Source organism: Lottia gigantea (genome assembly GCF_000327385.1).
Source record: "Lottia gigantea unplaced genomic scaffold LOTGIsca_3, whole genome shotgun sequence".
Lineage (NCBI taxonomy): Eukaryota > Metazoa > Mollusca > Gastropoda > Lottiidae > Lottia > Lottia gigantea.
In genome coordinates, this window is record NW_008708986.1 from 2,669,704 (window position 1) to 2,688,424 (window position 18,721).

The window sequence follows — 18,721 nt, forward strand, 5'->3', positions numbered from 1 at the left end:
ATCTGACCACGAAAAATTTCCCTTAACAACTCTTTATTGCTGTTAACATCAATAATGTTTGATTTTAATGCAAATAATCAAAAATCGATGTCATATACATACTCTTCGTATTTCAGATATATGGTTCCTTCCTGCCATCTACCAGATATTTCAAATTGTGGAAGGCTTAACTTACATTGTATTTGTAAGATTAGTGATTTCGCCTTAGCTTCTAAGTGATCGTCTTTAAGATCGCGTGTTTGAATCTTCTATGAGAACAAAGGGCCAATTTCAAGGTCTACAAGCAATTGTGATTCTTCTGATTTACATTACGATTGTCTGTATTCATGGTGTAAATATATCAGTAAATGATTAAAACATGAATGGACCTTTCAAACTTTGATAGCAATACCATTTCTTAGCTGGAGAGATTTTATTATCCACCTCAACTATATTATAAATGAATTAATTTATATGAAATCCTAACGTTTAAGAGTAGTTAAACAGTGCTGACTTTTAGTTCTTTTTTTCTTTTGGTTATCGCACACCTTGATGAACTTGAAGAGTCAGATATTCTTCCCATAGTTTGTATTAGCTACTCGTTTCCATGGCACTATCTCTTTGAAATTCAAAGGAGGATCCCGGAAAGAAATATCTGGAAAGCTAACTCTTAGGTTGAACTTTCTATCTTGTAATTCGCGAGAAAATAAAGGGAAACTTGATGTAAAAGATATAGCTTAACTCTACAGTTAAAAGCAGAAATTTTACTATTATTATCGAACACGGCGATTCCAAGTTACCAAATGTACAGTTGCTTCTATGGAATGATTCAGCTGTTTAATGCAGTGTGATAAAATTGGAGGCTTAAAAGAAATATAATGTGTCGTTATCCAGTTGAACTTTCCTACCGGAGGATTACAAATGATTGTCGGATTACGTTAATCCAAATCCATTCTACCTAATCGTTAGGTAGGTCAGAAATAACTCTGACAACCTGCAGTTCTACATATCTATCATGTCAAATGAACTGAACTGAAATTGTAATAAATGAATTGGAATATACGTAAAACAAATGTTAATATACGTGGATATGATATGATGATTTAATATAAGAAGTTGTCTCTTAGAATATTCAGGTAAGATAGCTAACAAATTTTAATATCAGTAACGCCACTACATGACCCTTTTGGGTTTGTACATGTAATTTGAAACATTATTTAATACATACACACGTACACAATAGGTGTTTAATACGTCAATTTTCATGCACGATTGTGGTCTGTTGCAAATCCACTGTAAATATGCCATTAAGTTAAGAGACATATATAATTCTTCATTTCTGTTCTTATCTAGGATTGTCTCTCGCTCACACTGCACCTTCTTTTAACTCTTTAAAAAGAGAGGGCATAAGACATTTAAGCTAAGTTGCTGCAAGTAGTATTATTGACCAAGAGTATTATCTCAAAAAGACTACATTTTTTGGCAATTTCTGTAATAGGTCCCTAGAATATAATGCTGAACGTATAGCGTCCCTCAAACGACACCTTTAACGTTTTTTAAAAAACGACTTTCAAGCGATACTTTTGCATAGATACCTCTTGCCCTTCATGACAAAATCTACTTCTTCCGAAAAATTGGTGTAAAACACAATGATAATATACCTCATGTAAAAATTCAAAACAATACAGAATTTTGGTCTTGCTTTTAAAACTTGCATGAACTTGATATTGGATAATATAATAATATAATATAATAATTGGATAATGTTTGAGCATATCTATTATCAAAACCCTACATGAAATGTATTCGAAGATTTTATGACCAAAATATAGACGTACATATAGTACAATGATTTAGATGTAACCCGAACCCAGATAATTATTAAAACTTGATACATTGAATAAAATAAAATATTCAGTATTGACTAAATTTGTGAATAGTTAACTGTTTCTAATAGTGATAAGTGTATGGATAGCTGAACGCCGAACGAAAACTTCCTGTAGGTATAGTTTATTTCATCATTTTATTCTTAAATTTAATTCATTTCACGATTTGACCACCATTCAAGTTTTTGAATGAACTGTCTGTATCAATTAAAGTGACAGCTCACTGTCGAAATTCGAGCCTTCAAATCCATGCATGTCGATTAAATAGATATATAGAAAAGACATATACAGGAATAGTGAGTAAAATTCCTAGTTTGAAGTATTTCAAAGGAATTATGCGATTTTCATACATTTCTAGTACTTCTGAAGACTATTTACATAATATTCCACACTAAAGTCAATCCCCCAAAATGACACATCTGTCCCTTTAAGAGTAGAAATAGACTGAAATAGTTTGAAAAGAATCTTGGACATCCATATGATTGCGCGGTTGTACAGTTGGTCATTTTTTCAGTCGAGCCATTTTATCTAACGTTAGCGATCACCAATATTGAATTGTCTTTTAGAACAAGTTTAATTATTTCCAGTTTTAAAATCGTTCTGCACTACGTTCGATTAGCGAAACATTATGCAGTATACTGATAGATCTTTACGGGACTGGAACCTGTTTTAGAAGAAAACAGCAACTGCAACTGTAGGTTTCAAAGATAAGATAAAGGTTATTATTTCTTTTCCAGCTATCATGGATCGGCGTAGACTTTGCTTTAATACACCATCCACAGGAACCGGGACTGACGACTGCACCGATGATTCTGACATGAGTTCTGAATCTTTGATTGAAAAAGCTTTTACGTACACCAAGAAGTTTAGACTTCAATCACTTATTGGAGAGGCCGTTACCCTTCAACAAAAGAATAAACTATATGATGAGAGCGTTCGCCGAAAACGAATATCAAAAATTCGAAGTTTGGGCAGAAAGCAACCACGTTTAGCAGACTTGATACCTATACCCCAAAAAAAAGTAAGTTCAGAGATCCGCTTAAATTACCCATTCAATATATTACGAGTCCATTTATTCTTTAGCTCTTTATATTAGTAATTATTAGACTGGCTGAAGACACTCTGCCAAAGACAGCATGCTAAATTCTAATGGGCAAGTTTATATGTACATGTCAAGATAACTTTTTAACAGATAATCATGGATTTAGTATTTTATGATGATATAAATATAAATATTTGTTAAGAAATTCAATATGTTGTATGTTAAATGGCTTTGATTAAAGTGCGGTCCTGCGTTTTTTTCTATGTTCGGTCCTATAGTTTCAAAGCCAGAAGGGGTTTTAAGGTTTGAACCTTCAAAACTCTCCCACACCAATGAGAACCATGTTTAGAGATTTCTTGGCAAGATAAAGAAGAGATCGGCACGAGTTTTCCATAACCGTGACCAACCCAAGCTAAATCGAGAGATTAGGACACACCACAGTAATTCATTTGCCATCTGTTTCCATGTTAAATCTCGAAATTCAAACTTCTATAACTTTTTCAAGAAGTTTCTTTGAAAACCTTCGAATAGGTCACATGAAAGCCTGCACAATGCTTAGTTTCTGGACAAAAATTCAATATATCATGACCATATGAATTAAATAGTGTTGTTGGTGTTTATTTGAGTAAGTATCGGTAACACTGAACAGCGCTGGTTCTTTACATGACGCTATATTGCTTGATGGCTTTGGGTTACGTCGAACAAATGGTGGTTGTTGAATCTTTTGTCGGTCGGCGTGTGAAATTTCGATGACCTTTCACCTTCTATTTGCATTATTTTAATTTCGTTAGAATAAAGAATTGCACAGCATAATAAAGAGTTTTTTAGTAAATGTCCATGATGGATTTACAATTCGGTTTTTATTAGTTCACATATATCGCACATTTAATCTATTTGGAAAAACACCTCGTCCCAAACGGGTAAGTGCCCCCTTTAAACAATATCTAGGGATCAGATTAGAGTAGATAATCAATTATTAGAGATTAAAAAACGATAATAAGAAAATAGGTATACAATTACAGAAGATTTAAGTTCAATCTTAACATTGACTGTAATATTAAAAGGTCGCATTTTGGATTTATTGACTAGATATTGCCGAATGTCAGCTATTGATTCCTTAAATACTAGTAACGTAAGTTTGACCATTAATTTGCGGAAATCTTTCTTCTCACCGATCCGTGGGTTTAATAGAAACCAAATGGGTTCAATTTTATTTCATAATCTTGATTGTAGAGACTTGTGCTCATTCCAACCACAACTACCGGAATTACAATAATTGCGCAATGCATAGAATTTCGGAAATCGCAGGAGGTGACATCAACATTATAGAATCAAGTTTTCTCAAAGAACATCCATACCAGTAAATATCATGCTACTTTAAGGTAGTCTGCAACCATATCACTTGAAGTTCAAACTTTTTTTCCGCAGAGCAATAGCAACTCGCGCAGAAGGGGCGTGGCTAACTGCCATCATAACTGTATGAAATAGGATCAATAAAATTGATCTTTTCGCGCGAATAGGTAGAGTTAATTGATAAAGTTTTCAAATGTAGTCACAATACGAGATATAGTTGACAATTACATGTATTTGCCTCTATTTTACTACAAAAGTCTTTGAAAACTCGGTAAAAGCAGAATCACAGAAAAACGATAGATTCCATAGCCCTTGATCAGAAAGAAAGAAAACATCATTTTGATGAAAAACATCGAATATTTTTAAAATTTCCGCCCTTTGACTGACCTTCCGATGGATTACTGTTTTCATAGTGGTATTATACTGTTTCCGTACTGGATTATAGTCCTTCTTTAAGATAATTATGGCGAAAGGACAAACTCCGATGCACATTAAAGTATGTCACATCAATTGAATGTTAAATACATTCATTCTGATTCTCATTGTATTTCAGGCGTACATAAGGTTTCGAAAGCTTGCCAGATCTATTTTGTTAATGATCCGAGTATGTAATGCCTGCAAAAAGTAAGTAAATCATATTTAAAAGAACGCAACGAGCAGATAAACAAGAATTATAAGATGAGCACAAGAACTGTAGGTCATTGTTTGATTCAAGAACGATGCCACCAACTTAAATTCGCAAGCATACCAAAAAGTTGATTTCTTGACTGTTTTTATGACTTTTTATGCATTTGATTATATAACCTATGTCAAAATGACTTCTAAAACCTACGACTTTTGTTGTTTTTCTCAGAGAATGTGTGTTATTAAACCTCACAACAGGTTTTCTGATTTTCAGATCTATTATGGCGCAAATGAAGAAGGAGGCATGGTTTTCTTTGATTGACAATTTAATGGCTGCCAAAGCATTGGTACACAAAAGAAAGCCTACTAGAGCCTTCGTAACGTTTGTGCCTAACGAAGAAAGGGAGTTAATTCAGTTGACATTCGATGTCGGTAAATTTAAAAGGGACTATATTTCAGAGGTAATTAGTTTGACTTAATCATTCAAGGATATTTTGCACCATTTAGTGCATAATTTTTGGCCGTCTCGCCTTTACTTGGAGGTCAAGTGGATAAGTCGTAAAAGTCTTCACAATGAACAGGTGTCTCTTCTGGACGGAAATCTGAACACAGCACTTTTAAAGCAGACTATTGTGATTCAGTAACCCATGTAGCATATAGATAAATGTTTCTCTTTGTGAGTGTCACATTTTTTCTAGAACTAAAGATGTAGTACTTAAATGTTGATAGAATGTAACAAATATTTTATTATAAAAATAGTAAACAACGATGCTCTTTCAATATTTCAGCACATGTTGAATGATGAAACCAGAAATATTTTGAAAAACACTCCAGGCACTAGAACACCAGAACAAATTGTCAAGGTTTGTAGTTTATCTCATTTTAGAGTTGACATGGAACGAGAAATTTTCATATCTTCAACCAAGACGTCCTAAAATGTTGACTATTTTTTCCATTAATATCAATCTGTGTCGGGAATTGTCAAATTGAATTTTCTTATGGAACTTTTTGTTATATATATATATATATATATATATATATATATATATGGATATAACGATTACTTAAATGTTTTAATTTCCTTGTAGATTTTACGATGTGTTAAAGCCATTTGTAAAGAATTTTGTAAATATCCATTAGCAGTGCAAAAGAAAATTTCACAGATATCATTTTTTGATAAGTAAGTATTCCAAAACTCATTTCTTAACATTGTTACAAAATCTCAACCAACTAACCGGCCAATCGCTAGTAAAATATGGCGCGAAAATGGACATGGCTAAGTGAGCAATATATTTCATTCCTTTGTATGAAATCTTATAAGCCCAAATATTAGTAATGCTAATTTGGTTGGGCGGTTTGCGCAGTTAGTTTGTAGGGATCTATACCAACCTAATTTTCATTGCTCGTATGAGAATTGAATAAATTCATTAATCACATTTCATCCTTCATATTTGTCACTTACGGTTTACAGAATTCCAGCTACCAATATCAATGATACTTCTGTAAAGTTACAACCCCAAACACAAATGATACTTCTGTAAATTAACAGAGAAAGTTTTAACAGCTAAATTTATTTAACAGAATTCTTTTAACAGTAAACTGCTAAATTTATTGGCAACACAGCTGCTGCGAATTATTGTGTAAATTGTACTGCAAGTATTCTACAGTGTGTTATACATTAAACATTGATATAAAATCAGTTATGATAAACAGATTGCAAGAAAAAACCCGGTCTGAAATATTATTATATCCATTAAAGCAAGATAAATACACATCTCGAAAGTTAAAAATAGAGACAACAGGATGTACAATAGGGTGTTATGTTTTGGAATACCACACAAGGAATCCTTATAACACGATAAAAAAAAAAGTAACGATCAGGAATATATCAGTTCTTGTGTCTCTCTGTGCTCATGTTTTTAAAAACTTGTTGCTGTCGACACACTCTCCTGCCGTTTTCGGTCTCTATGTAGACAATAAAGCAGAACCAAAACTTTCAATTAATTAAATTACTAAATTTGCTTCCAGATACCGATATAATCGAGTTATTACAAGAAGAGGTCTGCCTTCGGATGGGATGTTTTTTGTCTTAACGGGAACATGTAGGTTGGTTCCAATTTAAGAGTAATTTTTTAACGATAATATATTTTTTGCATAAACCTAATTGATTTAAGACTGAAGACTTAAAGATCTTACCTATCTTATACCCCTATAGCCAAATATCGAATTAACAGTTTATATTTTGTGAAATTTGTGAGAAAATAAATTTGCTAATAAATTAACTTTTAGTGATAGAAAAAGTTGATGGTCAGAAACAACCAAGGGAAATAACTGCTGGACAAGTTTTTGGTGTGAGTATAAAAAAATAATAAATGTTACATTAGCCTTCGTGGTTATTTCACTGTAAGAACTGACCTGAAGGTGGTCACTGCAATTTGACTGGAAATTGGATTTTAATTTTGAAAAGCAGCACAGATGACTGAAATTTATATCTATTCATTAGTAACTAAAGTATTCTCTTCCCTACATCTTCCCTAGTAATACATTGAACCAAGTCTTAGAAATCACGTCTAAGGTACCTCGAATTTTTTTTTTCACTCAGGAAGATGATTTAATGTGTGGTAGACTTAGAAGAAGAACTATTATTACCAAAGTGGAAACGGAATTACTTTATTTACATAGATTAGTGAGTTTTTTCCTTTTAAAAATATTGTATACAGGGGGTTTAACTGTTTTCTTAAACGTTTCCACGAAAAAATAAGCAGACACGAAAGAATTTTCATCCGATTTTTTTAGTTGATTCGCTTCGAAAATTTAACTGTATTGAATTCGTGCAAAATAACATTTCATCCTAAATCAGGATTTTTGACATCAAAATATTGACCTCAAAATATTGTTACGTTTTATAATTGTGTTGGTATTATCAAAATTCTTACAAATCTGTTGAATGAGAGAGACACGGTCGTCTGTGTTCAGATGACTGCCATGACGGTGAAAACATGTCTTAAACTCCAGAGGGGTAACTTCTAAGGAACCATGTCGGTGAGTCAGAGTTTGCTCCCGAAATTCGGAGAACTATGACGTTGAAACAGTAATTGGGCTTATTTTCTTCTTTTTATGTTTTCTTGCTGCTGCTTTTTTGAATATTTTCCTCTTCATAATGACATTCATATGCTGCTGGTATTCATACACATGTATTGTGCTAGAACTCTCGATTGCACTTTACCATCATCATTTATTTGCTGTTACAACGTAAAGAATAGAAATGAACTATAGATTATGTGTCAGAATCAATATAAAACTCACATTAAATACCCGTAACAAAGATCTAACCAATATCTTACATTACTGACTACTGTAACACTGTCAAACTAGTATCGATTACAGGTCATATTGATCTATTAATCTTAATCAATCACACACTACAAAACATTATTGGTCAAAAATGTGAGTTTGGGCGAAAGCATTTCTGGAAATTCTCTTAATCCATTGGCTTTCATTCCTTTACATTAATTACACTATTAAATAGAATAACAATCCATTGCACTACATTGTACTACACACAAAAATCTTTATAAAATTCAGAATCAGTTTTGGCAAGCACCTTTCAACGTTTTATCTGAAACATAAAACAGAATATTGAAATTTATTTCAACTATTATCTAAAGCGCTGTCACATGTTTATATTTGCTTTTTGAAAAATTGATGTTCGAGATATTACAATTAGTAAAAAGTGTCTTTATTATGTTCAATATAAAACAGAATGATATTTACCGGATTAATATAAGTTGAACACGTTGATCGAGTTTCTATTTAAAGGTCTATAGAATTTAGACTCGCCCAAACCACCAACAAGTTAATCAAGAAATCTAAGATTATTAACCGTGTTTTACAATGTCATATAAACAATAAGCTTTTAAATCTGGGTTTAACCCTAAATAACGCGATATTATTCCTTATAACACCATACAATATAACAACATAACTTAGCAGAATATACTTGGTGATCTAAGGTTGGTGATTTAAGACAGCAGGTGATTTGAATATAGCGAGTGTTATTTTTAAATAGCAGGCGATCTGAATATTGAATTGCTGTTTTTAAATAGCAGGTGATCTGAATATTGTGATTGATGTTTTTAAATAACAAGTGATTTGTATATTGAGATTGTTGTTTTAAAATAGCAAAGTGATCTGAATTTTGTGATTGTTATTTTTAAATAGCAGGCGATCTGAATAATGCGATTATTGTTCTTAAATATCAGGTTATTTGTATATAGAGATTGTTGTTTTAAAATAGCAGGTGATCTTAATTTTGTGATTATTATTCTTGAATATCAGGGGAGTTATATTATTGAGATTGTTGTTTTTAAATAGCAGGGGATTTGTATATTTTCATCGCTGTTTTTAATAGAAGGTTATCTGTACATTAGTAGTACACAGATATAATAGCTCGTAATCTGAAAAATATGAATGGTTGTTTTTATACAACAGGCGATCTGAATATTGTGCCTGTTAATTTTATATAACAGGTGATCTGAATATTGTGTCTGTTAATTATATACAACAGGCGATCTGAATATTGTGAGTGTAGTTTTATACAACAGGTGATCTGAATATTGTGAGTGTAGTTTTATACATCAGGTGATCTGAATATTGTGAGTGTACTTTTATACAACAGGTGATCTGAATATTGTGAGTGTAGTTTTATACAACAGGTGATCTGAATATTGTGAGTGTAGTTTTATACAACAGGTGATCTGAATATTGTGAGTGTAGTTTTATACAACTGGTGATCTGAATATTGTGAGTGTAGTTATATACATCAGGTGATCTGAATTTTGTGAGTGTAGTTTTATACAAAAGGTGATCTGAATATTGTGAGTGTAGTTTTATACAACAGGTGATCTGAATATTGTGAGTGTAGTTTTATACAGCAGGTAATCTGAATATTGTGAGTGTAGTTTTATACAACAGGCGATCTGAATATTGTGCCTGTTAATTTTATATAACAGGCGATCTGAATATTGTGAGTGTAGTTTTATACAACAGGTGATCTGAATATTGTGAGTGTAGTTTTATACAACAGGTGATCTGAATATTGTGAGTGTAGTTTTATACAACAGGTGATCTGAATATTGTGAGTGTAGTTTTATACAACAGGTGATCTGAATATTGTGAGTGTAGTTATATACATCAGGTGATCTGAATATTGTGAGTATAGTTTTATACATCAGGTGGTCTGAATATTGTGAGTGTAGTTTTATACAACAGGTGATCTGAATAGTGTGAGTGTAGTTTTATACAACAGGTGATCTGAATATTGTGAGTGTAGTTTTATACATCAGGCGATCTGAATATTGTGAATGTAGTTTTATACATGATTTGATCGGAATATTGTGAGTGTAGTTTTATACATCAGGTGATCTGAATATTGTGAGTGTAGTTTATACAAAAGGTGATCTGAATATTGTGAGTGTAGTTTTATACATCAGGTGATCTAAATATTGTGAATGTAGTTTTATACATCAGGTGATCTGAATATGGTGACTGTTGTTTTTAAATAACTCTGAATATTATCATTGCAGTCTTTGAATAGCAGTTGAATCTGAATATTATGACGATTGGTTTTACATCAGGTGATTTGAATGTTGTGAATTTTGATTGTGAACATTGCAAAAACAAAAGGATTACAATAACCTTAATCAAAAAGACTTGACTACTGAATAATTTTGATAAGGTCTATACATTTTAAATATATTGTTTGTGCCATTAAAAATATGACAAGGTTATTCAACCTGTCTACAATATATCTTTAGGCTAATCCTTGCTATACAATTATTTTAACATACTTAATTATCAGTCAATCGTTTGATACTACAAATAGCGTATAGTTATAACCATGCTTTGCCATATAGATAAATATTAAACGGAAACTTTATGATTTTGGTGTTGAATTGCATGACACTGAAAGTAAATCTCTTCAGTTTTTGTGTTTTTTTTCGTTAAAAAATATTTACTTTTTTGTCTTTTTTTTGAAACGGTTTATTTTTCTGGACTAGTTGACATTGATAAATTTGAATGTACCAAATTCTCGATTAAGAGCATTGCATATGAACTCAATTTAACTTTACAGGATTATTGGCAAATATTTAGCATGACTGAAGACGCACACAACATCAGTAACCTCGACATCTGCAAGTAAGTGATATGCGGCATCTTATTTAATTTTAGTGGCCAATGCTGCTTTCAGTACACGAGTTAAGAGCCACAGAATTTTTAAAACTTGACAAGTTACAACGATTTACGCATCTGTATCTTACTTATGATATTATTGATAATGAGTTGCAATGTACAGGCGTCTCCCAAAATTTCATTTACATTACATTTTAACATATTTCAGATGTAACACAGTCTTTCAGCATTTTCCTATGGGCCAGTTGGTGAAAAATTTAGGAACATGGACGGTTATGAAATATAAGTGAGTTTTCTTGCAATCCAACATTATCATTCTAAACTCATTTCATATTCAACAGTCAAATAAATTGACAATTCCGGACAAGTTAATTTCCGCTTATTAAGTATTCTTACTCGAAAGAGCACGATATAATTGGGAAGAAAGAAAGAATTGAGAGCTTCCATTCTTTCAGCTTGGTCTAGATGTCGAGATTCTAGGCTGACCGAGATTTGCTTTCATGATCGCCATCATTTTCATGTCACTTTTGAATGTTAATTGTTGAAATGGATGTTGATTTTTAGGTATGGACGATTAATAGTTGAAGACAGTAACAAAGTAGATTGGATTTACGTCATTAGCTCTGTAAGTGATCTCTTGAAGGGATTGGAATGAGGTTTAATAAAAAAAAAAATATGTGTATCGGTACACTGATAGCATCAATTTGCAACATTCCAATTGAATTAGTGCATGATGTGTCCCCATATACATTTAGAAAAACTCTTTACAATCCTTTACTACCCATATCAGGTCATTGTTGACCCCTCTCTTTGGTAACGCCATGGCAGCTTTAAAACGATATTAATGAACAATCATAGAAGACAAAAATGCAGGGTTTAGATGATGTGATCTCCCAGAATGAGTTACGAAACAACAACAGACTGATTCGTCAAGTAGATAAAATCGTTGATGTAAACATATCATTATAAAAATGTGCCATCTGAACGCATGATGGATGACAACAATGACTTAAATGGTTTGTTTTTTGTAGGGAGAGGCTAAAGTGTATAAATATCTCTCGCCAGGACCAGTTGATGTTAAAGCTAGAAGAAAGAAAATTCAAGAAACATTAAATAAACAGTCGCCATTTTACAGACGAAAACAACTTTTAGATTTTGTACAAAATAGAGATTACAGTAGGTGTAATAGTTTTATGTTTGAAAAACCCAAATAAACCCACTAGGTTATGATACAAATGATTGCAAATACCGTTAGCAACTTCGTTCATACCACATACGAAACTTCATGCCTGACCTAGTTGACCACCATTCAAGAGGCTTAATGCAGCAAATATGATTTGAAGACTTTTATGTATAGAGACTTCTAAATCTGAGCAAGTTATTATGAAATAACAGGATCCACAAACGTAAAAGGAAATGGTTCAATACCCTCCAATACACATAAGCATGCTACAAAAACATTTTTCTTTGGATTTCCGGGGATAAGTTTCGCCTATTATCTAATTTCAGAGAGACAAATTCCTCGGAATAACCTACTTCATACTCAACTTCAGTTTTTTTTTTCCAGTCAAATCATCATATAAACCATCAACATACACACCAGCCAAACGAGCAGAGGTTCGATCAGCCCCTCCAGGCAAATCCCGAGAATCTAGAATCAATGCCGCTAGAGTAGCTGCTAAGTTTGCTGGTCTGCCGATGGTTTCCTCTGCACGCAAAGAAACCAAAGTACAGATTAAGTTACCTGATATCATTTTTACAACTGCAGAATCAGATTCCGATTCGAAGTCGTCTAAAAACGAAGAAAGTGATGATGAACTTGGATGTGGTCTTCAAAAACTCCCCGTGGAATACCCCGAAGGCTTCAATTTAAGTCCTCGGCGATCTTCAACTTTATCAGCATTAGGATTCCCATCCAGAGGTCGGTCTGGTAGTTTTATGAGGACCCCCATGACTTCTCGACCTAAAACAGATCAATTTGTGAAGGTTGGAAAAACTCAGTTCCCCGCATTTGTCCATGTAGAGACTTTACGTCCTGGCCATACATTCGTAAGTTTATTTAATAGAACTTTAACAAGGAGTTAGACTGACATCAGGAGGTCCGAATAAATTTAGGTTATGGACTTTAAAACGTAAAGAGGGATATTGACATCCAAATATTTGCCTTGGCAGTTGTTAGAACAACAGCTATCCGTGTCAATTTTCAAAATTAAAATCTTCACTAAGTGCTTATCATTCTTTCAAGTACGATTAAGTATTTTGATAATCATTGCATCACATTGGTAAATGTTTGAATTTTGTATTATTCTGTCAATCCTATCAGCATTTCAAGCAATTTAATTCTTTAGCCATGCATTTATCCTGTAGGGTTTGCGTGCTTGTCTTGAAGCCAGCGAGATGGGACCCTCGGTCAGTTTGGTAAGCTTATATTGTTTCTATTTCTTCTTTATTTATTGCTCTTCTGTATACAAAAGACATAAAGAAACAAACAACTATATTTTGAACGGATAACGGATCCTTTCTACTAGCTGGTCCTTGGCCATACGTCGTGGCATTGATCTTTCCAGCAAGAAATCAGTTGCCCATAATCGGGATCATTTCACAATGAAATTACTATCAACCTATATAATTTATATTACACCATACATGATTAGGATATTTCGTCTTGAAGCTATGTAAACTACAGAATTACGTTTACCACCTATGATTTCTTGAATAAGGCGGCTCGATGCTGCGTCTTAAGTTACTTAGGTTACAGCAAAAAAGTATTACATAGGTGAATTATGGAGACGGAATATTAGGTCCCAGAAATCAGCTTCTTTTCCTTATCTAATTTTATTGTATTGTAGGTGAGTGGTGAATGTGAAATTTTACAGATAAACCGGAAGTATTTTATGAAACACTGCGATGATGCCCTCTATAGTTTAATACGACTTATGGTAGGTTCATGGTTTCTTTATCTAACCGATCGGTAGCCACTGCATAATGACATCAAATGTCACAATATGGTGGGAAAATATTATGCTTTCTTAAAGCTTTTCTTAAAACATTGAATTCTTTCGAATGAAATCATATAGATTTTGCTCACCTTATTTTTCAGGCAAAACCGTTTCCAAGTCAAGATGAGCTAATTGATCGCCTTGATGCAAATATACAATGGGAGGAGTTCAAACAAATGACTCTGGATAACTTCCTACAGGAACAAAGAGAAAGAAAGGAACAGGCTTATAACAGTCATGTGTAGTGCTTTGTCATTTTATGTGCGATGTTATGACAAAAAGAATGCCAAAATCAGAGTATTGGCTGTATGGATTGTATAGTTGAAGTATACATGGCCAACTGACTTCTATCATGGAAATATGGATGTAAGTATATGATGGACATAAATGATATACAGTGCTGAAAAATATGTGATAAGACAATCTGGAACTAACAAACATAGCAACAGTATTAACTATTAAATTCATAAATTAACCTTTTTATTATAGTGAGACCTAAGTACCCAGTAGAGAGGGTAGTGGAAGTTCACATTTAAAATGTACAGTTTTATCTCTAGTTGCAAAGGCACTATCTCACACTTTATGCATCTTACATCTTGCTTCATTATACACGAGCGTAAAACATATAAAGGAATGTAACCTCTTAAAATGGGCATCAAATTTACAGCCTCAAACTTGATCAACAAGTGTATAATTATACCGTTGGATTTACCAGGTGTCATGACTTAGGGATAGAATCTCTTTATATATGAAGATTGAGCTAAATAATTATTGAAATAAACACTAATCATGTTTCATTATAAGGCTACTTAGCTTTATAGATTTATTGCCTTATAAAGGGATACTTTTGTATAGTTATGACACCAGGTTAGTCCACTTATGAACAAAGACTCATTTTAAGCAAGTCATCCATAGAGATAGTATTCCTTTAAAATCACTACCATTGAGGAGGAACAATTACAATCTAGATAAACAGTAAACTTTATATCAGTTGGAGTTACCTCCCTGGGAAAAGCATGCAATATTAGATCTCGTCTGTTACAAAAGAAACCCTCTATTTCAACCAATAAAATCGTAAATAAGACCTCAGTTCAAGGAAGTAAATAATAGTTTTCAACATACTTGACACCGCTTATCCTGGGTACACCCTTGGCCACAATGATCAAAATTAAAAACAAACACCAGTATAAGGTCAGAATTATGGAATGCAATCTTCTATGAGGCAATGGATCTCAACCAATATTGACCCAATTACACCACGGCGTACTCGCAATTATAGAACATTGTGCAATTTAGCCGCACCATTTTATCTCTCGACAAATTTTGTTAGCGTAAAAGTTATCTATGAAATAGGTTTTTACCATAAAACAGGCCCTGCTAACTCATTTAAGGCCAACCAGACAGGGTCTCCTCCAAACATACCCAGTTAAAGCTATACATCAGAGACCAGTTCAAGTGCCGTGTTCTTGTATAGTGACGAAACAAAACATAACACATTGTCTATAAACAAACCTTGGATTTCACATAATTAATTATTTAATAAAGAGGTGTTAATTAAATGGTTAATCATGGCGAAATATTCCCGAACCGTTCTCCTGGGAATTCAGAAATGGAGATATTTTCGTGGAAGGTAGGATAGCAGTTATTGTACTCATGTCCCATTCAGCAACTATCAGTAGAGTAAATTTTACAAGGTTCTCTCCCTTGGTAATTCATTTTTTTCAAAATTATTACACAGTTGCCTCCCTTGCTTCATAAATAATTGAAATATATTTTACAGCATATAAAACAAGCATTAACAGTTTCGAATTATCACTAATTTGTCATTGACTGGTCAAATTTCAATTTAAACCTCAAATTGCATCTCTAGATGCATATATCATCAAGGTGTTTCGAGTGCTTCTTTAATTGTAGACCAAAACACAACGGATGTCGGATAGTGTAGAGACAGAAAAATAGGCCCTGTTTAATGGAGACATTCCGCGTCTCCACAGGTGCCAAGGTTTTAAGCCTATTTAGATACCTCAGATCTGCAGAATTTACTCCAGCCGACTACTATCAAAATATCCATCAGAGGCTGGAATAGAGGCAGATGTTTAGCACTATTTTATTTGATGATAGAAGACAGTATAATGTTAATCAAATTCAGTTAAATTTATAATTATTATTATTAAAAATACAACTAAAATGGTTGATGTTTCACGAAGCTAAATAAACCCCAATGAAAGACGAGAAAACAAACCAGCCTGTAGAGCTAAACATTAAACAGAATAAATAAGTTGTTTGACACCCTGTAAAAACAAATCTCTATTAAATATTGATGTACAATCTGAATTCAACAGTAAATACTGCGGGCGCGTATTATCTATGTCATTTTATTACAACTTATTTACAAAAGTTCAGAACAACTGTGCATAACTTCAATTTTTAACATTCTCATTTTACGCCATGTGCTATAGTTTCATATTGATTAACGTGTACCTTCGACATCTCATTTAACATAATTAGAGTCTTAAAGTCTTTTGCTGACTCTACCAACGAGATACCAGTCTGCCACAAATTTTTTTAAGGAAAAACCAATTTGCTGTGAGAGGGAAATAAGCATTCATCTTGTAGAATGAATAGAAATCGATAACAATAAAAGAAACATTTTCTGGAAAACAGTGATAGGCTATATGTTGTGCATTCTGGAAAATTGTTGTTCTCAGAAAAAGTATTATTTGTAACACGGTTGTATAGACATAATGTTGTAACAGTTTATACAGAATAGATATACGTTTCTGATAGTCGATCTCGATGGATATTATTGTGGGAATTTGGTGCATTTCATGAAACTTTTGAGTTCAGAAATTCTGAATTTATGATGATTTGGAAGTGAAATATTTAAACATATAAGTGTCCCACTGATATCGGCAGTACAATCCAAGCTGAGTTTAACGCATAGAATTCATTGATTGATTGTGGGTTTGTTTAAGAAAAATGTGAACCAGATAACAGTTTGTGATTGCGACGGCCACGGATATTTCAACCGACAGGCAGCAATTTATTATTTATTTGCGTTTGAGATGTAATTCTGTAAATCAGATTAACCAGTTATTATTTCAGTAAAGGTTTATGTAAATCAAGACTATATACGCCTTCAACCCACCATGGCAGTAGTATGGCGAGATTCTTCAGCTCTATTTAGACTGTCAGAAAAGAAATACATAGATGATATGGTACGGTTAACCGAAAACTATCCGATAGGATTTCTACAGGAACCGGAAAATATGTACAAGTATACGCAATATAAATCTAACGAACTTTTTCCTCAAACGAAATATTCTAGTGAGTGCAAAAACTATGATGTCACTGTTTTCTCAAGATATGGCGAATACTTTGACTGCAATCCAATTTCCACAAAGTTTCGTACGAAATTTGGTCGAGCAAAGTCCGATCCGGATTTAACAGCTATTGTTGATGTTGTAAGACCCAAAAATCCCACATCAGTTGATACCAGGATTTCCAGTGGACGAGCATCATCTGAGAAGAACAGCCTGAATGGTAGAAGATATTCTGGAAAAGCCAGTTCTTCTCCAAATCTGCAGAGCACAATTCAGGAAAAAGACGTCAATGAACGAAATAATCCCTTTCAAAACGAGGTTTGGTATCGAAAGTCTGATATGAATGATAAAAGGATTCGAACCCTCAATGAAGGTGATACTGCTGACAGACTAACGATACTTAAAAGGCTAACACGCGAAACCGAAAGTAGTAAACAAAAACAGACTACTTTTCAACTTAGTAAAAGAAACGACAAAACTGATTCGAAAGTAAGAAAAGTTAGGCCTAAAGCTATGGTAGTGCCCAAGAATACGTTTGTGAAACGAAGAATAAATCGGTATGAAATACAAGATATGGTTGATCGGCTCAGTATGTGTTCACCATTTAAACGCTACCATCAGCGTATGAGTGAAGAAGTACAATAAAGAGTTGAAATATGAAGTACAGTTTAATTTAATGTGGATGTGTCAAGCCGCATGACTCGGGATCGTCTTCTCATTACCATCTAAAAATCCAGTTTTTTTTCAAATCAAGGTGTATTTTTATTTACCTCGTTCAAACACACAAACATAACTATTTTTATTAAATTGTGTCAGTTGTTACAAATTATGTATATATTTATTGTGTCAATATTCTCTACACATATTGTATTTCCATCGTATTATAGCGATGTTGCTAAGTATATCAAGCAATAATTGGTACACAAGGTAATTATTGTTTGAATAAGTTTAATATCGTCGTGTTATCTTGAGTATCATAAACTTGTACTTAATCCTCAATCGATTATCATTTTCATTCTATGTAAAAGGGGGTTGAGTCCGATGTTACGATTTCTTCACGCGAGATCAGCATTTTAACTTTACCACATAGACTTGTCCTTTAACCTATCACTGATCTTGCGATGTTCTTAAATTTGATTATCAGTGTTAATATAATATTGCAAATAAATGTTCTCTTGTCATGTTCAAAGCAGAACTTATCAAGTCCACAGCAAAAACTTAAAGGTAGGAATTCGGGGAGCCGCGGTGGCTCAGTGAGTTAGACGCTTGCTCGCTAACCTGAAGGTCCAGGGTTCAATCACGGCATAGGTCGAGATAATACCT

General features: G+C 33.2%; 2 protein-coding genes across 2 annotated transcripts; both read left to right on the forward strand.

The window, feature by feature from the left end:
* The first annotated feature begins 997 nt into the window (after positions 1–997).
* Positions 998–14,882, forward strand: LOTGIDRAFT_228569 (hypothetical protein). The gene is made up of 18 exons (XM_009057177.1): positions 998–1,115; positions 2,603–2,886; positions 3,699–3,827; positions 4,814–4,884; positions 5,159–5,345; positions 5,673–5,747; positions 5,973–6,064; positions 6,913–6,986; positions 7,174–7,235; positions 7,487–7,570; positions 11,018–11,082; positions 11,285–11,362; positions 11,641–11,701; positions 12,108–12,252; positions 12,644–13,125; positions 13,444–13,494; positions 13,926–14,015; positions 14,177–14,882. Exons 2-18 carry the CDS (start codon positions 2,608–2,610, stop codon positions 14,318–14,320), a joined length of 2,169 nt encoding a protein of 722 aa, XP_009055425.1. The 5' UTR covers positions 998–1,115; positions 2,603–2,607; the 3' UTR covers positions 14,321–14,882.
* Positions 14,883–17,224: 2,342 nt separating this feature from the next.
* LOTGIDRAFT_153271 (hypothetical protein) lies at positions 17,225–18,043 on the forward strand (the record flags this gene model as incomplete). The annotated part of the gene is made up of 1 exon (XM_009057178.1): positions 17,225–18,043. One exon carries the CDS (start codon positions 17,225–17,227, stop codon positions 18,041–18,043), a length of 819 nt encoding a protein of 272 aa, XP_009055426.1.
* Positions 18,044–18,721: the final 678 nt, after the last annotated feature.

What these genes read in the sequence shown, in the direction of transcription:
- LOTGIDRAFT_228569 (XM_009057177.1), top strand. Translation starts at nt 2,608, where the DNA reads ATGGATCGGCGTAGACTTTGCTTTAATACACCATCCACAGGAACCGGG. An exon ending in AAAGGGACTATATTTCAGAG is followed by an intron (nt 5,346 to 5,672) that starts GTAATTAGTTTG and finishes TCAATATTTCAG; the next exon opens with CACATGTTGAATGATGAAAC. An exon ending in TGTACAAAATAGAGATTACA is followed by an intron (nt 12,253 to 12,643) that starts GTAGGTGTAATA and finishes TTTTTTTTCCAG; the next exon opens with TCAAATCATCATATAAACCA.